The sequence below is a fragment of the Salmo salar genome, chromosome ssa14 (assembly GCF_905237065.1).
Source record: "Salmo salar chromosome ssa14, Ssal_v3.1, whole genome shotgun sequence".
In the NCBI taxonomy this organism is placed as follows: Eukaryota; Metazoa; Chordata; class Actinopteri; order Salmoniformes; family Salmonidae; genus Salmo; species Salmo salar.
The window spans coordinates 34291447-34312812 of NC_059455.1; the positions used below are offsets into that span (position 1 = coordinate 34291447).

General features: G+C 46.0%; 1 protein-coding gene across 2 annotated transcripts; it reads right to left on the minus strand.

The window, feature by feature from the left end:
- Positions 1-4175: 4175 nt before the first annotated feature.
- copa (coatomer protein complex, subunit alpha) lies at positions 4176-21366 on the minus strand. 2 transcript variants are annotated; one of them, XM_014140665.2, is made up of 28 exons: positions 21062-21366; positions 20532-20645; positions 20375-20448; positions 20165-20245; positions 19915-19991; positions 19712-19821; positions 14832-14941; positions 14504-14603; positions 11442-11660; positions 11070-11220; positions 10841-10907; positions 9089-9164; positions 8873-8955; positions 8508-8733; positions 8117-8255; positions 7766-7928; positions 7517-7663; positions 7237-7426; positions 7060-7155; positions 6704-6916; positions 6432-6521; positions 6228-6334; positions 5963-6109; positions 5546-5869; positions 5311-5421; positions 5043-5204; positions 4766-4960; positions 4176-4599 (listed from the first exon to the last, which is right to left on the minus strand). In XM_014140665.2, exons 1-28 carry the CDS (start codon positions 21099-21101, stop codon positions 4540-4542), a joined length of 3672 nt encoding a protein of 1223 aa, XP_013996140.1. In that variant the 5' UTR covers positions 21102-21366; the 3' UTR covers positions 4176-4539.

Consider the following 21366-nt stretch of genomic DNA (forward strand, 5'->3'; position numbering starts at 1 on the left):
ACGACAGTTGTTCCCTGTTGGCTTCATCGCCCCCAGCAGTTCGAGAGGCTATGAGGAGCCTACTCACTTGGGTAGCCACTGCACTGGACATCAACTGGTGGACAGTGATGACTCGCCATCTGTCCCCATCTCTGCTAAGTTCCGCGAAGCCTTGCAGGAGAGCTGGGCCTCTGCCAGGGCGGAACCCCCTCCTTGAAGGGATGGAAGTGTCTCGCCTGCTTTCCCTGCTCCAGAGGGATGTGGCCCACGCCAACGGACAGGCCATGATGCAGGTGGTTACCTCCCGGCGCCATCTCTGGCTGGCCCAATCCCGTCTGCTCTCCAGAGCACATTTGCCACTCACCCCATCACCCCAGGGCTGACGTTTGGCCCAGGGGTTGATGACATTCTAGAGCAGACCGATGAAGTTCGTAGGGACCGGGAGACCCTGATACGGTTCATGCCGCTTCAGGCCTCCGGTCCAAGGCAGACGGACCGTCGCCACCCACCTGCACCTGAACGACGGTGGGGTCCCTCTCCTGCCCCATTGCCTCGTGCTAAGGGACGACAGCGGGAAAGGTTTTTCTGGGTTCTTCCCACACAGGTCTTCACCATTTTTTGCAGAGGTACTGGGTAATTTATCCCTCACCGGGCTCCTAGTCCTCCAAGCGGGTCACGACAAACTCTCCCAGGGCGTCGGACCCCTGCTCCGTGGCCTTGTTGGCTTGACTGAGCTTATGGCTTCCCTTTGTGACAGGTGTGGTGGTGTCAACTGTCACTGCTATAGGGACGTGCCTGGGAGACCCAGGTGCTCGGGGCGCCAGAGGAGAGGCGGGACCCGGCAGGACCCCTGACATACCCTTCACAGGCTGCTTCTCCCGGTCTCAGTGGGAGGAGGGTGTGGAGTCCCCCTGGGTGTTGTCCACAATGCTCAAGGGTTACCAACTCCAATTCTGGTGCCGGCCCCCGTCCTTCAGGGGCCTTCGTGTCACCACGGTATCAGAACGGCTAGGTGGGTTCTACTCCACTTATTTTGTGGTCCCAAAAAGAGACAGAGTTTCTACCGATTCTGGACCTCCACAACCTCAATGGGTACTTGAAGGTACTGAGGTTCCATATGCTGTCCCCAGCTGCATGTTGCAGGCCTTGTCCAGGGACCAGTGGTTTGTGACACTGGACCTGAGGGATGCGTACTTCCTTGTTCCTGTTCACCCAGCTCATTGGCAGTACTTTCGATTCACTTTCGAAGAGACGGCTTACGAATTCATGGTTCTTCCCGTCGGGCTCTCCTTGGCACCCGGCACTTTCACAAAGTGCATGGATGCTGTCCTGGCACCTCTCACGTCCCAAGGATTGTTGATCCTCTACCTGGATGATTGGCTGATTTGTGCCCCAACCAGGACCCAGGTCCTCTCAGACAGAGACATGCTCCTGACCCACATCGGCGGGCTGGGCATTACTGTAAATGACAAGAGGGTTGCCTTCATTGGCATGGAACTGGACTCAGTCCTCATGAGAGCACGCCTGCCCATCGAAAGGGTTCAGGCGATCTCATTTTGCATCGACCTGCCAACGCCTGTTGGGCTTGCGGACAGCGGCCTCGTTGCTGATTCTCCTAGGTCTGCTCCATCTCTGGCCTCTTCAACGGTGGTTCAACTCCCACCGGCTGCACCCGAAGCACCACTGTCACCTGCGTGTGACCACACAGGGCCTTAGGACATTTTTAGGTGGCGCTGTCGCTTCTTTCTCTCAGGTGGGGTGGAGATGCTGAGGATGTGCCGCCGGGAGCTGGTCAGCACAGACTCCTCCCAGATCGGCTGGGGGGGTGTGACCAAGGGCAGGTCTACCACCTTGGAGCGGCAGGCACATCAATACACTAGAGCTCTGAGCTGTACTGCTGGCACTACGGTCTTATAGCACGCAAGCTCCTTCTCTGGGTTCAGGAACGTCTAGCGTCTCTACGGGCAGTGCACGTACCTGACATCCTGAATGTGGCAGCGGATATGCTCTCGAGGGAGGGCCAGCCACCTTGGGACTGGAGCCTACATCCTGTGGGACAAGTTAGGGAGGGTGCAGATGGACCTGTTTGCCTCCCTGGGCAATGCACACTGCCCCCTGTAGGTACTCCATGTCAGAGCCACCAGGGACTGTGGGCTTGGATGCTCTGACTCACAATTGGCCAGGAGCTTACGCATTCCCCCCCTTTCCCCCTGATCCAGGCTGTGCTGGACAGGACCAGGATGGCGGAGCATCATCTGCTGCTGGTGTCCCCATACTGGCCTAGACAACCCTGGTTCAGCCTTCTCCTGTTGTCTGGGACACCTTGGTAAATGCCCGAGACCCGACCTGCTGTTTCAGGCCGGGGGAACACTGTGGTATCCGAGACCGCACCACCTCAGACTGTGGGCTTGGCCTCTGAACGGCACCAATGGTCCATGTTAGGACTACAGGAGGGCGTAAGGAACACCATGCAGAGCGCAAGGTGACCAGCTACAACCGTGGCATATCAGTGGCGCTGGCGGTTGTTCTGCTCTTGGTTCACTGGTATTGAGGTTGTTCCTGAGTCATGCAGGGTGCAGTATGTCCTCCAATATCTGCAGTTTCGCTTGGATGAGGGCTTGGCAGCCTCTGCATTGAGGGTATTTGGCCGCTCTGCCTGCCATGTGGGGTGGATGGACAGGCCAGTGGGGCGCCATCCCTTGGTCTCCAGGTTTATGAAGGGGGTTTGTCGCCTGCGTCCAGCTCAGACCCGCTCAATAACAAGCTGGGATCTGGATATGGTCTTGGCAGCTTTGGCAAAGCCGCCTGCCTCCCAACACCTCTCTATGAAGGTGGTTTTCTTGGTAGCATTACTTCCATGAAGAGGGGTGGGTGAGCTCCGTGCTTTTTCGGTAAGTTCTGAGTGCTACAGGATGACCCCGGGGGTGGAGTATATCTCTCCGCCCCAACCCTTCATTCCTCCCGAAGGTTCTGTCAGACAGGCATGTGAACATCCCTTTTATCCTGTCTGCTTACGACCCCCCCCCCCGGCAGTGGCGGGGGAGTCTGGGCCTCCCTCCGTCATGCTGTGCAGGCACTGGCTGCCTATGTGGAGCAGACACGGTCAGTGAGAACAGACCAGCATTTTGTCTATGGTGAGAGCCCAGCCCCCAGGACTCTATCAAGCAGAGCCTCTCACTGGATCGTGGACACGATTATGACAGCATACCGCTTGGCTGGCAGGCCAGTGCTGGGATCTGTGGTGGCACATTCAATGAGGTGTGGCTGTGTCCTGGGCTCTAGTGAGAGGAGTGCCCCTCACTGATATCTGTGCTACGGCCAGCTGGGCTTCCTCTTGCACCTTTTGCTAGGTACTATCGGGTAACGTGGCACCTCCCTCTGCAGTTAGTTCAGCGGTACTGGGCATCGCCTCCCATTCTGGGGACTGTACCGGGACCTCCCTTCCACATTGGCGGGCCAGGTCCCTCTAGTACTGACTAAATCTGGTACGGGTATCCCGATTTATATTGGAGTGATCCAATAGAGTGAAACCTCGGTTATGTGAGCTATATGGATCACTCCAATCCTCTACTGTGCTAGGCGCCTCAAATTATGTAGAGAACGTGTCGCGGACATGGGGTCTATATATAGGGGCAGACCCCAGCCGTGACACAGGTGTACACGAGAGTGAATCTGTAAATCCTCACCTCGGATGTATCCCTCCACCGCCGAGTGATACCAATATCTTGGAGTGATCCATATAGCTCACAACCTTCATTCTGTTTTGCTCTAGGACACACGTCTCCTGAATGGAAGTACATGGAGATGGGCACTAAACACATGTTAAAAGTTCCCTGATCTTTGACATCTCAGATATGACAGGCACTTTAGAAAATCTAAAGGAAGTTTGTTCTGAAGGAAATTTAGAACAAACTTCCATGTTCAAAAGCAAACTGCAAATGGTTTGTCAAAATGTTACAATGGCATTTATTCCTACATGAGTAGAGTTAATGATTAAACCTGTACCCTGGGAAAAAAATAACATTTCATTTATCTCAGATCAAGGACAACTTTTATTTGTACCAACTTGGCCCTTTCGCGCTGTACTTGCAACATTTGCAGGACATGACTTTGATCCAGAGCTGTCAAATATTTGGGGTGTCAACTTTGAAAACTAGGACTTAAAACAAGCTAGAATGATACATGTGGAATTAAAGAATGGTGCACACAACAATTTTATTTAACGAGTTACACAAAGCAGTGATTTACATTTGATGGTGTATACAAGTCAGAAAGAGACCAACAGGGATGGCTAGTAGGGTTCTAATAAAACCACAATTCTCAATCATTGGAGCAGAGATTACATGGCACTCACAAGTACAGCATTACAGGAAAAGTGAAGCAGACAGTCTGAAAAATGTAAATGCTTAATATAAAGAATTCTCTCACCAATAAATCACGTCATCCTATCAAGCATGTTTTGTTCTCTCCAACCCTGGTGAGAAAAACTGTATATATAGAATAAAGTGTGGATGTGTTTCTCTGATCAATGCCGTTCTTCCCTGGTTCTCTTCGTGTCCTCTAACGGAACTGCAGGGGGCTGACACGCAGACCAATCACATCTTTTCCGATCTCCGTCACCTTGGAAATAAGGTTAAAGGGTCAGAGATATCACTGGGAAGGCGATGTCTAAACTCTGTTTTAAGACTGACAAAGCAATTAATACAACATTTACATAAAAGCAGGACACTTCTAAATAGGAGGGGCTTTGTGTACATAACACAGTACAGAAGTTCTCTTGACTGACCTGTGTGACCCTGCAGACCTGGCCTTTGTAGGGGGGGCAGTAGCAGGCCCCAGACAGAGGGCACTTCTCCACGGGGCGTCCACGGTATAGGGGCGTGTAGGAGGCAGCGCACAGGTCAAATGGATTGTGGGGGTCGTAGTTCAGCTGGTGAGCATCTGTCAGTGTCTTCTCGCATGCTGCCAAGATCTTACGTGTCTAAAAGACAGCGATAGAGAGGGTAAAAGTGACAATATGGAAATAACTATTTTACATACAGACAAACAAGTTAGATTGTTACCTGCTGTGCCACCTCTGGTTTGGGTCCTAGTTCAAGCAGGCGACGGGCAAAACTGGCAGCTGTCTTGAAGTTCTTCAGTTTGAAGAACAGATTTAGTGCCGTACGTAAGACCAGGACCATGTGGACTGGCTGGAGACTGCAGTGGGTGAAGTAAGCTGCCATCTGAAAATAACAATCAAATACAATAATTAAAAGACTACTGGGTAGTAAACTCTTATGATTAGGGACTTAACGGGTGAGATGGGAAGTAGAGAAACAATGACAATACCTCACACAGCCTCTTCTGCTGGTCCAATGTGTCTTTAGGCAACTTCTTCCTTTCTGTTTCCATGGTGAGGCCAACAATGTATTCTCTGCAGATTGTGATCAGCTGCTGAGCCTAAGAGAGACAGTAACCTCATCAGGTAACCACCACCAACTACCATCCGGCCCACACTTGATTAACCGCAGTAAATAAGATTGACCACAATGAAATCATTTCACTCTAAAACAAGTCTGCATACCTCTGCGATCTCCTGCTTGTTGTCGACCACCAGCAGTGGCACAGACAGCAGGATGGCGCGGAAGCGTTCAACAGCCTCCTCGAAGCGGCCGGCAGTGGTGAGCTGGTAGCACTGCTGCAGGCGGGCGATGAGGTCAGAAAGACGAAGACCCACGGCAGGCAGCCCTTGCTTGGTCCCACAGTCCTTCCAGTTCCTCTGGGGGTTACCACGCAGGCAGGGTAGAGAAGGCAGGCCCAGGTAGCAGGTCCGCCCGCGGGACAGAGTCTGCATGAACAGCTGCTTATAGGGCCCAAACTGCACCACCCCAACCTGGTCATGGAGCAACTGAAAAGTAGAGGAAGAGAGAGACTTTAGTACAAAGTATAAACCTGTATAAAGTGTGTGTGTGTGTGTGTGTGTGTGTGTGTGTGAGCTTACCCTCATGGCGGTCTCAAATGAGCCAGCCAGAACATGGTCCACAGGGAGCTGGGAGTTGTTGCACCACAGCTGGGTGGGGCTCATGCCCTTAGTGGGCGGGACAAAGAAACCATCTTCAGCCCCTCCTCCAGCGCCAGCTGACAACTCCTAGTGGTAGAGAAAATAAACGTTCTCAAACTGACATGTCATCATTCCTGCTACAATTTGCATTCCTTAAGCCAAATTGTCAAGACAGAACTGATGTCAAAGAAGATAATCATCTCACCAGCTCTGGAGGAAGGTCCAGATCTTCCTCCACCTCCCAACCTCCTCCTTCCTCCTTCGCTGCACCTCCTTCCTCTCCTAATCCATCCTGGGCATCCATGAAGCCATCTGATGGAAACAGAGCAGAGAAATGAGATGAACATAGGAAGAGATGGGGTAACAGGCAGGGTCCATCAGATGTCTCTACTTCGACTGACTGACTCACCCTCATCCAGCTGAAGCTCTGCGTCCTCTCCCCAGCCCTCTCCTCCTGGGGTATCAACATCCATGTCTGCAGCCATCTGACCAGCCTTCCCTGAATCACACACAAAAACACATTTAACATCTCTACGCAACAAATACTCTGACCACTTCCCACTCCAACATACATGTAAAAACATTTTCAACTCAATACACGCCATGCTGACATGGCACATTACAACATTACATCTAAACTCAAATCAGTGCATGGAGTGTCAGGGCTGGGGACTCACTCACCTTTGGCTGCAATGGCTCCCTCGAAGAAGCCCTTGGACACAGTAAGCAGGGGCCAGTTGGTATCCAGGGGGTTGATAGGAGGTGGTGGCTGCAGCAGCTGGGCATTGAGGTCCACCTCAGGGACAGTCTCCTTCTCCAGGTCAAATGTCTCTTTCAGGGCTTCTGCCTCTTCGTCCATCCCGTGGGTAGCAGCAGTCAGATATGCCAGTGACTCTACATTTGGAAGACAGCCACAGAGAGATCAGAGTTACAGACAAGCAATTTAGACCAAAAGCACCAGAAACAAGAGTCTTGTGTCAGAAATGTCGAGGGAGTGGGAGAGCGATTGAGGTGCGTGTGAATTAAGGGGGACTCACTCTGGCCACAGTTCTTCAGGATGCGAACTCTCTCGCTGACGTCCCCCAGATACAGAGCACCCTGGTAGTGTCCACTCATGTCCTTCCTGATCTCAGCTGCAACACCACACAGACGTCAGTCATACAACTCAGAAACACACCATCAGTCAAACAAAAGACAAAAAAATGATCTCTTACCGATCTTCATCATCTTGCGGAGCTTGGCAAGGTTACCAGTGATGAGGTAGAGGAAGGTGAGCTTGTCGAAGTTCTTGGTCCTCTGGTAGCACATCTCCACAACCTGGTGGTGACCCTGCAGCAGCGCAGCCTCGCCCAGCCGCTCCCAGCAGCCTCTCTCATCCAGAGCCTTGGCAGCCTCCAACGCCACCTACAGACACAAAGGAAAAATTACATCACACAGTGTTTCACACAGATGATCTCAAGAGATTCCCAATGAAACCTGGGGTCTCAAACTCACTTCAATGTTGCCACACTCCAGAGCCAGACTGAAGCGGGTCTTCTCATCCTTGACAAAGTGCAGGGCTACCTCAGGGTAACCCTTCTTCTGCAGGTAGGAGATGATGGACTGGCCAACCAGCTTGGCGTTACGCACCATGTGCAGAACCTGGAGGAGACAAAGGTCAGGGGTCACAAAGTCAGTCTAAAAGAAAAAGCGATGACCATGTTAACTCTAAGAGATAGGAGCACTGAATTGCATCGTTCTCACCTCTTCATATTTGCGGTTGACCAGGGCCAGTTTGAAGCGGTACTCTGTGGGGTCGATGGTCAGCACACGGGGCCTGCACTCACGGTCAAGACAGTAGACGCTGTTGCCTCTGACCCGGGTCACGTAGATGGGCAGGTCCAGAGTCCGGATGATACCATGATCACTACAGACAAGAGTAGAGTGTGATTAGAAAAGTTGGAACTCCTCTCGTCTCTCAAACGCATCACTGAAGGAGTAAACAGCTTTCATAATCCAGTATGTTCACAAAGGACTAGGAAGGGAATGAATCAATATACTGTACTTCGAATATACTCTGAATAAAGTGTGCGTTAGTGGCGTCTTGTGCATTACCCTGAGGTGAGGGCGTATTTGATGTGGTTAGATGTGGTGTAAATGAAAACACCACTCTCGTCCCAGGCTCCACTCTTCACACGGATGTTCTCATGGATGTTGCACAGACTCTCCAGCTTCCTGTTGCAGATCATAATGGCTGCAGAGGAAAGCAGAGCTTTATCAACAGATTTAATAGCAGGTAAATCTGGGGTACTAGAGAGCGAGGGAAAAGCTAAAAAGGGTGTAAATATAGGATAGTTGACAACAGCTATAGAGAGTGAATCGTGATGTTTAAAAACAGCAAGAGGGCCCAAAACCTTGACAGCCAAGCTGTAGAGAAAGTAGAGGACAGATAAGAGTGTAATCCTGATATAGATCTGAGTGTGTTTAGAGTGTGTACAGTACGTACCGTGTTTAGCCAGCAGGGCCACGTGGCTGGTATCAGCACTCCACACCACATACTTGACCTTGGCGATCTTCACGGTGGCCAGCGAGCGCTTCTGCTGCACGTCGAAGAGGGTGACCCCATCTGCGTCACGCAGCAGCAGGGAGCCTGTCCCGGCGTAAAAGATCTCCTCACAGCTGGGCACCTGCACCTTCTTCACAATCTCATTCTTCAGGTTCTTGATCAGCAGCTGGAGGGAGAGCAGGGTTCACCATCATTATTATAGTCATCCTCTGACCACTCAAATGTACCATACCCATATTTAGAATAACTACAGCCATTGGCCCAGAAATTACAAATACAATTTAATAATGTGCACACACACTTACAGAATGCATGCGGTCCAGAACAGCAAACCTGTTCCTTGCGACCCAGACTGCGGTCAGACCAGAGGACCTCTTCCCCTCAGGAGCTGAGGGGGAAAAAAGAATGAACATGGGTTTAGTGGGTTTTCATAATCTAAAAAACAGGATATGAAACTGGAATGACATTAACACTTCACAGATGCTGTCTCACTATACGAGAGAATGAGGGTGCAGCTTTACCATCTGGGTTCTGAGAGTCGCTCTCTTTGGGAATGGCATACAGGTCATAGGTGCTGTTCTCCAGGTTGGTTGCCCTCTGCAAGAGACACGGCCTTACATTTTCAACAACTAAAGAAACCGTGTCTAAATTGAGTGTGTGTGTACAGGTCGTGGACAAAAGTTTTGAGAATGACACAAATATTAATTTCCACAAAGTTTGCTGCTTCAGTGTCTTTAGATATTTTTGACAGATGTTACTATGGAATACTGAAGTATAATTACAAGCATTTCATACGTGTCAAAGGCTTTTATTGACAATTACATGAAGTTGATGCAAAGAGTCAATATTTGCAGTGTTGACCCGTATTTTTTCAAGACCTCTGTAATCCGCCCTGGCATGCTGTCAATTAACTTCTAGGCCACATCCTGACTGATGGAAGCCCATTCTTGCATAACCAATGCTTGGAGTTTGTCAGAATTTGTGGGGTTATGTCGTCTACCCGCCTTTTGAGGATTGACCACAAGTTCTCAATGGGATTAAGGTCTGGGGAGTTTCCTGGCCATAGACCCAAAATATTTATGTTTTCTTCCCCAAGCCACTTAGTTATCACTTTTGCCTTGTGGCAAGGTGCGCCATCATGCTGGAAAAGGCATTGTTCGTCACCAAACTGTTCCTGGATGGTTGGGAGAAGTTGCTCTTGGAGGATGTGTTGGTACCATTCTTTATTCATGGCTGTGTTCGTAGGCAAAATTGTGAGTGAGCCCACTCCCTTGGCTGAGAAGCAACACCACAGATGAATGGTCTCAGGATGCTTTACTGTTGGCATGACACAGGACTGATGGTAGCACTCACCTTGTTTTCTCCGGACAAGCTTTTTTCCGGATGCCCCAAACAATCGGAAAGGGGATTCAGAGAAAATGACTTTACCCCAGTCCTCAGCAGTCCAATCCCTGTACCTTTTGCAGAATATCAGTCTGTCCCTGATGTTTTTTCCTGGAGAGAAGTGGCTTCTTTGCTGCCCTTCTTGACACCAGGCCATCCTCCAAAAGTCTTCGCCTCATTGTGCATGCAGATGCACTCACACCTGCCTGATGCCATTCCTGAGCAAGCTCTGTACTGGTGGTGCCCTGATCCCGCAGTTGAATCAACTTTAGGAGAAGGTCATAGCGCTTGCTGGACTTTCTTGGGCGCCCTGAAGCCTTCTTCACAACAATTGAACCGCTCTCCTTGATGTTCTTGATCATCCAATAAATGGTTGATTTAGGTGCAATCTTACTCGCAGCAATATCCTTGCCTGTGAAGCCCTTTTTGTGCAACGCAATGATGACGGCACGTGTTTCCTTGCAGGTAAACATGATTGACAGAGGAAGAACAATGATTCCACTACCCTCCTTTTTAAGCTTCCAGTCTGTTATTCAAACTCAATCAGCATGACAGAGTCATCTCCAGCCTTGTCCTCGTCAACACTCACACCTGTGTTAACGAGAAAATCACTGATATGATGTCAGCTGGTCCTTTTGTGGCAGGGCTGAAATGTAGTGGAAATGTTTTTTGGGGATTCAGTTCATTTCCATGGCAAAGAGGGACTTTGCAATTAATTGCAATTCATCTGATCACTCTTCATAACATTCTGGAGTATATGCAAATGTCCATCATACAAACTGAGGCAGCAGACTTTGAAAATTAATATTGGTGTAATTCAAAACTTTTGGCCACGACTATACTGTATAACCTATTATGTGTATACACTTCTTTTTAAGAGCGAGACTCACAGTGCAGAGCAGGACAGCATTCTCTGCAGGGTTGTAAGACATGCTGAACACTGGGAACTTTGACCCACTAGTAGAAAAACAGAACGTGGTTAGATTCCACATAATGACAAAACCAGCTGACCTCTTTCATTCTTTTACAAAATGGCAAGCAGTCACTCATCCTTCAGAACTCAGTTTCAGGACAATAAAGACTTTGCAGTATTATATGAGCATGCATATGCACACACACCTGCGCAGCTGCATGACAGCGGTGTCCTTGCTGCTGTTGAAGTCGAGCTGGCGCAGGAAGCGGTCCTTGACATAGTAGAGCATGTTGCCGTATACAGCATAGGCCGGACGCTCACGCTCCAGCTTAAACACCAGCATACCACTGTCATGACCTGGAGGACAAACAGCCTGGTTACACACTCCACTTCTAATTAACAAATGCCTCCAACACACGGTCACTGAAAGACAGTGAAATGAAGTGCAGCAATATTGTCTATCTGCATATGAGGTGGGTCAAGATTCAAGACTATCAGCTCCAACCGCCTTACAATGTAATCTACTTTGAGCACATTAAAAAGCACCATAATGTTATCATTATGTGTAAGTCACTTACCAGCAGCAAATAGATTGAGGTTGGGGTGAGCCCCCAGCACCCAGAAACGGTCGTGGTCCCTGCGGAAGGTCTGGACACCGGTCCTTTTGGACATGTCCCACACACGGATACTCTTGTCCTCAGAGTTGGACAGGATGAGCTCCTGGCGGGGGTGGAAGACAGCACAGGACACATTGTTGTAGTGGCCCCTGCAGGTGTCCAGTTCCCATGCCTTGGACTCTGGGGAAGGGGACAAAGTAAGACAATCAAGTAAAAAAAATTGCTAGGATCTTAAGGAGAATTATTTTTTTTACATTTAAAATCAGCAACCAAGCATGTTCTTTAAATAGCACTGTATCTTTATTTTTATTTTTTTTATCTGCAGTTCATAAACGTACATAGTGAAGACAATTCATTATCTGGGTTGTTCCACGAAATGAGTACCCTTTTGGATAGTGTAAAAAATAAATAACCCTACCCTTCTGTCATAAAGAGCACATGTTCAACTTAATAAAAAACATGTCTTCCCATCTCAAGAGGTTAAATAATAAAAATGACGATAGCAAGTGCCTATTAAGTGCCAAATAAAGTAACAGGGTGAATGGATGCTTCTTGTGTGCAACAGCGAGGGACAATTCAATGAAAGCGTCACAAAAAAAAAAAGAAATTGTTAAAACATTTCTAGCCCATCTATGGGTAACAGGGTTGACGTGTTATGCTCGACCCACTCAAGTTTTCCACCGCAAAACAGAAAATGGCCAAAAAGAGTAGAATCAGCTCACCTGATTTTACAGTATGATTTGACTATTAGATGTTCAATGTTTCTTTTTATTGTTAAAAAAGGAATAGTTTCACCTTATTATAACAAGAGTTCAGGTTATGTAACAGGGTTGACCTTAAAAAGACAACCTGTACCTCGTTTTACCTTAAAATGAATCCCATGAAATAAATAATGTTCAGAAATGACTGTCAAAGCAACAAAATAACTCTGGCTTTACAGTAGCTAGGTTTCCATCCAATTAGCGACAGTTTCATGCGAATATTCTAGAATCCGCATAAAGAAATGTTGTAGTGTTTTCACCAAACTGACTTCATGCGAATAAAAATAGGTGCGTGATGAAGAGGTGCACACAAAACTTATTTTTTTCCGTTCAAGTTTTCATGTACCAAATAAAATTCTAAAGTTCAATGTTTCCATCGCATTTTCAACTGTTGCGTTAAATCGCAAATATGACTGCTCTAGCCTTCGCACGTGCGCACTAGCCAACAGCTCGCAGATACGGTGCGGGTAGGCTAGTCAACATGAGATTATTATGTATAAGCGTGAGAATATTTGTCAAACATCGATCATCATGTCACCAGAATAAGACCCAAGATATTTTTTGGAAAGGAGCGTCAACATTACTGTGCACTTTCACCATGACTTATTTAATTTGAAGCCTGAATGGTTTCCTGAACCAAAGCCTGAACTGAATGGTTTCCCGAGTCATAGTGGGAGGACCACACACACACACTTTATTATCGTGACTCCAAGTTCTCTTTGGTATGATGATTATTATCGATATTTCCACCGCCATTTCTCGCATAATTCATTTTACAGACACAAAAAGATCCCACCATGTCTAACGAACAAATTCTGTCAGCATAAAAAAAAAATATTGTACATAAACTTCCTGTCTCCATCGCAGCTGACGTGATTCGTTTTTTTTTATACGGTATGACTTTACTCACATAAAAACTGTGGATGGATACGGTGTTAATGATGGTGAAAACATTTTGGGGTTAAAACTTTAGGGCTTGGGGGCAGTATTCGGAAATTCGGATGAATGACGTGCCCAAAGTAAACTGCCTGTTACGCAGGCCCAGAAGCTCGGATATGCATATAATTGGCAGCATTGGATAGAAAACTCTGAAGTTTCTAAAACTGTTAAAATAATGTATGCGAGTATAACAGAACTGATACGGCAGGTGAAAACCCAAGGAAAATCCATCCAGATGTTTGTTTTTTGAGATCACAGGCCATTTCAATACTTGTATATGAGGATATACAAATAAATATCTCTCAGATTGCAGTTCCTATGGCTTTCACTAGATGTCAACAGTCTCTAGAAAGGGTTTCAGGCTTGTTTTTTGAAAAATTAGCAAGTAGTTGTAGTTTTTCAAGGTGTCTCTCATTAGGACTCTAGTCTTGTGCCGCACGTGAATGAGGGCACGCACTTCGTTATTTATCTCCGGTATTGAACATACTACATTCCGTCTTAAATTTGATCATTTATTTACATATTAGGGTACCTGAGGATTGATTAGAAACGTTGTATGACTTGTTTGGACGACGTTTACCGGTAACTTTTGGGATTCCTTTGTCTGCATGTTGAACGAGTGGAACGGTGGGTTACTGAATCAAACGCGCCAACTAAAACTGACCTTTTGGGATATAAAGAAGGACTTTATCAATCAAAACGACCATTTGTTGTGTAGCTGGGACCCTTGGGATTGCAAACGGAGGAAGATCTTCAAAGGTAAGTGATTTATTTTATCGCTATTTCTGATTTTTGTGATGCCTCTGCTGGTTTGAAAAATGTTTTTAATGCTGGTGTATGCAGGGCGCTGTCCTCAGATAATCGCATGGTATGCTTTCGCTGTAAAGCCTTTTTAAAATCTGACAAGGCGGTTGGATTAACAAGAAGTTAAGCTTTTAAAACGATGTAAGACACTTGTATTTTCATGAATGTTTAATATTACGATTTTTGTATTTCGCACTCTGCAATTTCACCGGATGTTGTCGAGGTGGGATGCTAGCCCAAAGAGGTTTAATTAAGTGGTTAAAATGTTCCTATGTCATAGAGGGTGCACAGAGGGACATGTCAAAATACAGAATTTTGGCAGTTTAGCGAGTCTTTATTCATATAAAAAAGAAATATGTATTGAATTGCAAGATTTGAATTTTCCATGTGGTCAATAGTAAAGAGCACTAAATTTAATATATCAGGCTTTTAAAATTCAATATTGGTGCACAATTCCTACCTGAAATATCAAAGGGACGCAAAAGGGACTAATTTCATGGAATGACCCATTCTACTTACCGTTCATCCTCCAGATCTTGACCTGCCGGTCGTCAGCCCCTGAGACGATGAGGGGCATGGTGGGATGGAAGGCGGCCCAGTTGACCCCACGATCGTGACCCTGCAGGGAGAGAGGGAAACTCACATGGCTCACAACTGGCCCAGACTTTTTCTTAGTAAGCACAAACTCCTGGGCCTACCAATAACATTACTATTCATTTCAGTGATCTGCTCAGTGCTCACAACACTCTCCTTATATAGATCTTTGCCTATAGCAGTTCTGAAGCACAACTAAAGTACCATCAATAGACATCAATGTCTTACAGAGAGACTCAAAACAGACTCTTACCTCGAGCACGTGTTTGACAACGGCATCGGATGCTCCGAACAGATCGACACCAGAGATGCCTCGCACATCAGTTTCCACGGCACCGGGAGAGAGGTTCTTCTTCCTCAGACCTGGAACCAACATGCATAGCACCACGGACAAGGGGAATCCATATATGTGTTACACAGGGGCACCCAGATACAGGTCAGGGAGAAAGGAGACAGAACATGATACGTTAATACACTCTAAAATAGATACCATCAACAAGAGGCAAAGATAGAGATCTCTGATCATACTAAACACACAAACGTAGCTGTTGAATTACCGAACACACACACACACGCTGAAGAGCAGGGACACAACCAGTGTTCTCGGTGTGGTCCTAACTCGAGTACAGGAGGAACACTATCACCATATTCAGCACATCAAACAGTCAGAGTTGATTGTTGATTAATTAATCAACAACACAAAGAGCATCACAGTTCTCCTGTCATTGGATTACAGTTAATCTAGGGCTGACCCAAATTATTCGACTGGCTGTTGGTTGACCAATTTTTTTTAAATAAATTGAGCGGTAGACTAATCCATCGCGAATAAGCCATTGTGGTGCCACGTACATTTTTTCATAACTTCATAGTGTGAATTGTTTGCTACTGTCTGTCAATTCCCCCATTAATACAGTACCAGTCAAAAGTTTGGCACATACTCATTCAAGGGTTTTTATTAAAATTTTACTATATTGTAGAATAATAGCGAAGACATCCAAACGATAAAAAAACACATGGAATCATGTAGTAACCAAAAGTGTTAAACAAAACAGATATTTTATATTTGAGATTCTTCAAAGTAGCCACAGCTTTGCACGCTCTTCGCATTCTCTCAACCCACTTCACCTGAAATGCTTTTCCAACAGTCTTGAAGGAGTTCCCACATATGCTGAGCACTTGTTGGCTGCTTTTCCTTCACTCTGTGGTCCAACTCATCCCAAACCATCTCAATAGGGTTGAGGTCGGGTGATTGTGGAGGCCAGGTCATCTGATGCAGCACAACATCACTCCTTGGTCAAATAGCCCTTACATAGCCTGGAGGTGTGTTTTGGGTCAATGTCCTGTTGAAAAACAAATGATCATCCCACGTGGCTTGCGCTTAGTGGGACTGAGTATTGCTGCAGAATGCTGTGGTAGCCATGCTGGTTAAGTGTGCCTTGAATTCTAAACAAATCATACACAGCGTCACCAGCAAAGCATCCCCACCTCCAAGCTTCAAGGTGGGAACCACACATGCAGAGAGCATCCGTTCACCTACTCTGCATCTCACAAAGACGCGGCGGTTGGAACCAAAATTCCAAAATTTGGCCTCATCAGACCAAAGGACAGATTTCCACCGGTCTAACGTCCATTGCTCGTGTTTCTTGGCCCTAGCAAGTCTCTTATTATTGGTGTCCTTTATGAGTGGTTTCTTTGTAGCAATTCAACCATGAAGACCTGATTCCGCAGTCTCTTCTGAACAGTTGATGTTGAGCTGTGTCGCGTTACTTGAACTCTGAAGCATTTATTTGGGTTGCAATTTCCGAGGCTGGTAAATCTAATGAACTTGTTCTGAGGCAGTTACCTCTGGGTCTTCCTTCCCTGTGGCAGTCCTCATGAGAGCCAGTTTCATCATAGTGCGAGATGGTTTTTGGAATTCCATTTGAAGAAACTTTCAAAGTTCTTGACATTTTCTGGATTGACTGACCTTCATGTTTATTTTACCTTTATTTTACCAGGTAAGTTGACTGAACACATTCTCATTTACAGCAACGACCTGGGGAATAGTTTCAGGGGATAGGAGGGGGATGAATGAGCCAATTGTGGTGGCCGTGATGGTATGAGGGACAGATTGGGAATTTAGCCAGGACACCAGGGTTAACACCCCTACTCTTACGATAAGTGCAATGGGATCTTTAATGACCTCAGAGAGTCAGACCAGAGGAAGCATGCCTCCTACTGGCCCTCCAACACCACTTCCAGGGACTGACCAGGACCAACCCTGCTTAGCTTCAGAAGCAAGCCAGCAGTGGGATGCAGGGTGGTATGTCTTAAAAGTAATGAGGGACTGTTGTTTCTCTTCGCTTATTTGAGCTGTTCTTGCCATAATATGGACTTGGCCTTTAATTGTCCCCAGCACAAGCTGCACCTGTGTAATGATCATGCTGTTTAACCTGTTATGGATAGGGGGCAGTATTTTCACGGCCGGATAAAAAACGTACCCGATTTAATCTGTTTATTACTCCTGCCCAGAAACTAGAATATGCATATAATTATTTGATTTGGATAGAAAACACCCTAAAGTTTCTAAAACTGTTTGAATGGTGTCTGTGTATAACAGAACTCATATGGCAGGCCAAAACCTGAGAAGATTCCAAACAGGAAGTGCCCTCTCTGACCATTTCTTGGCCTTCTTTAGCCTCTTTATTGAAAACAGAGGATCTCTGCTGTAACGTGACACTTTCTAAGGCTCCCAAAGGCTCTCACAAGGCGCCAGAACGTTGAATGATGACTTTGCAGTCCATGGCTGAAAAACAGTAGCGCATTTGGATAGTGGTCGATCTGAGAACAATGAGACGGGTGTGCGCGTGAAGAGTTCCATTTCACATTTTCAGTCTTTGAACGAAAACAACGACTCCCGGTCTGAATATTATCGCTATTTTACGCGAAAAATCGCATAAAAATTTATTTTAAACAGCGTTTGACATGCTTCGAAGTACGGTAATGGAATATTTTGAATTTTTTTGTCACGATATGCGCCGGCGCGTCACCCTTCGGATAGTGTCTTGAACGCACGAACAAAACGCCGCTATTTGGATACAACTATGGATTATTTGGAACCAAACCAACATTTGTTGTTGAAGTAGAAGTCCTGGGAGTGCATTCTGACAAAGAACAGCAAAGGTAATCCAATTTTTCTTATAGTAAATCTGAGTTTGTTGAGTACCAAACTTGGTGGGTGTCAAAATAGCTAGCCTGTGATGGCCGGGCTATCTACTCAGAATATTGCAAATGTGCATATGAAAACCATAACTGGCACACAGATCGGTAGAAATGGTAAGATAAATTGGCATTCTACAGGAAAAAGTTTGCAGACTCCTCATGTTGCCTATTACCAGCAACTTCAGGAGTGTAACAGCAGAATTTGCGAAAACCAGTATGAGCGGGAGGAGGATGGTCGAGACATTTGTGTCTTATTGGATAAGAGCGTCTGCTAAATGACTTAAATGTAAAATGTTATTTTAGCAAACAGTGAGCTTAACGCATCAGACAAGCTCAATGCATATTTAGTTGATTTTATTAAAACACATAGGGTGTCTATATATGGAAAAACACATATTTAAAAATACCACAATTGGTCGAAAGAACAGAACTTTCGGTCAACCAAGACTTATTCCTGTCGGGGACAGCCCTAAATTAATCAAATCACAAAAGAGATGACACCCAGGACTCGAGTCAGAACACACACTTAATCTAGAGAGAACAGTGTGCGTCAGTGTCTCCAGCCCAGAGAAATCACGTGGTGAACAGATAACCCAACAGGATCAAGAAGAGGATTCATGAAGGAGAACTGCACTAGGAACCCATGTGCAGGTGTGGATGTTTCCTGGGGGAGCATGGGGACAGGTGACAAGCGGAAGTGGGAAGAGGTGGATTTGACGGATGGGCTGGTGGAGGTGGTGGTTGGGGTTGTAAAGAGGTGCTCTGATGGGGCGTTGAATGTCAGGAGGGTGAGTAGTGTTTGAGTCCATGCTTGGGTTAGATACTGCTACAAACAAAACATCTTACTGCTGCTGTGAGGTTTCTGTCACGCCAAGAGTGCATGCTTCCTGACCAACAAGCTTATCATTTACCAGTCAAAGTAATCCAAAGCAGGGATGTTATGGCTACTTACAGTATTACTGACTGTGCCATGGAGACATTGTGCGCTGCACAGATTGAGCATTATATCGTGCAGGTTTATTACTTATTATAAACTGGGTGGTTCGAGCCCTGAATGCTGATTGATACAGTATACCACGGCTGTCAGCCAGACCGTATACCACAGATATGACAAGACATTTATTTTTACTGCACTAATTACATTGGTAACCAGTTTATAATAGTATTAAGGCACCTCTGGGGTTTGTGGTATATGGCCAATACACCACAGCTAAGGGCTGTATTCAGGCACTCCGCGTTGCGCATAAGAACCCTTTACTGTGGTATATTGGTTGTATACCACACCCCCTGGGGCCTTATTGCTTAATTAGTACGATTGTGAGGTATGTGTTCTTCTCATCAATGAGAGCAGTTAGTAGTGAGTGGTAGCACAGAGCTGATGGCTAATACAGTTTACTTGGGGTATTTGAAGGGTGCAATTGTGATGGCCAACAGCCTGGCGACAGGATTACGTGTAGTGTGTGTTGAGAATGAGGTAGGACACTTAGAGACCTAAAATGGGTCAGTGAATGAGAAGAGTGACAAAGACAGGCAAGAAACACCAAAGAAAAGTAAATATTAAAACATGCAGAAGCACAGAAACACCTCTCCCATATTCTCGCTCTCCATATTTCTCACATCATCTAGTGTTACCTTTCTTACCTCATTTTAACCCCTTCTACAAATCTTCAGTGAAAGGTCTTTAGTTCTGTTCATAACTAGGCTCTCTTCATCAGTTTTCCCTATTCTAAAACTATAATTTTCACTCTAGTCAACTGTCCATCTCAACTAAGGAGAGGTGTTTCTGCAAAAAGCCCAGAGATTAATTCTCTACAAGGAGGAGAGGAAGGAGGGGTTAAGGACGTGTCTCCGCCTTCCACTCCATACCACCCAGCCCCATCCCCAAACCTCACTGCCCACCCACAACCCTGAGTCCCATCCCCACGCCCTCACCGGAGATATCCCACACACGCACGGTCTGGTCCAGGCTGGCCGACACCACTAGGTCCTCAGAGGGGTGGAACTGAGCACACATCACATAGTGATTATGCCCTGTCAGTACACTGCAGGACAGAAACACAGAAATTACAATTAGAAAAACAATAGACACAAGTGTTTCAGTGAGGTGCCAACACTTGGCTCAGGCACTGACTTACCAGACACAGGTCCTGGACTGCCAGTTCCAGATACGGATGGTCTGGTCATCTGAGGCACTCAAAATCCATGGATACTCCTGGAGAAAGGAAAGGAATGAGTTTCAGAATGCATTATTAGGCCTATATGGAATTCTATGCAAGAACGTGAAACTATGGGATAAACATGACATTTAAAGGTTGGGTCTTCATGTAAGTGACAACAGAATGGATGTAGGCTAGCCATTTTGAGAGTGAAAAAATAAGGACTCACATGATGGAAGAAGGTGGTGCGGATGTAGTCCAGATGTCCAAGAAGAGTGAAGAGGCAACGCCGCAGCTTGTAGTTCCACACCTGGTAAAGGGAGATATAGTAAATAGTGCAGTGACATCATTATCACATTTTTCAAGTACGTTTTAGAATGTATTCTCTGCAATTAAAACATGTACAAGGGAGAATGTGAGGGTGTATGAATGTCTAAACCTTGATTTTGTAGTCATCTCCTCCAGACACAAACAGAGGCTGTTGCTTGTGGAAATCAATTCCCCTGACAGGTCCTTCACAATAAAATCACAAGCATCATCAATAATCAAAGTCAATTACATTTTCATGTTAAAAAATGTGAAAAACACATTCTTACCATCATGCTCATCGAACTTGTCAATCAGTGTGCACATCCGATAGTCCCACAACTGTATGACTCCATTGTGAAGACTAGCAAGGATCCAGGGCCGTTTAGGGTGGAAACTCAGCCCTATGGAATAGAAATGGTTTCAGAATGTTGGCTTACTAACATTAGTAAGTTAGACACCAATGAATGGCAAAAGTTTCATCAAGTAAACCATCATCAATGATACACATGCAGATCACATGAATGAAATTGAAAACTAGCGGAGGTATGAACTGAAAGTGTTGACTGGCTAGCTAACTTGTTAACTAAACCTTGCTAACATTAGCTGGCTAGCTAGTTAACATTAGCTGAGATAGCATACGTTTCCTTGGTAGCAACTAACGTTAAGTCATGAATGATATTTAAAAAAAAAAAAAAAGTGACATGACATTGCTAATCGTATCAATAACTTAGTCTTATCAATTTACCACTAAAAAAATGACAACATTTTGCATGGGCAACATCGTTAGCTAGCTAACAGGCTGCTAACGTAACGTTACCTTTCACACGGGCCGACTTCGTCTCAAATTTGGTCAACATCACAGGAAAGCAATGATAACTATATATGAATGTATCAAATTCACGCTGAACATATAAAACTCTTATTTTTCGCAGACTGGTCTCCCAACTGCTTCTTTAGCCCATTTACTTCTCCCGAGTGTTTCCTGACACGTCGACCTGTGTTGGTGCAATGTCTTCCTGCTTGGGAACAATAAAGTTCATATTAATGGTGCTTTCAAGACAACTGGGAACCCGGGAAAAACGAGGTCAAATCATGACGTCAATGATTTTCAGGTCGGAAGGT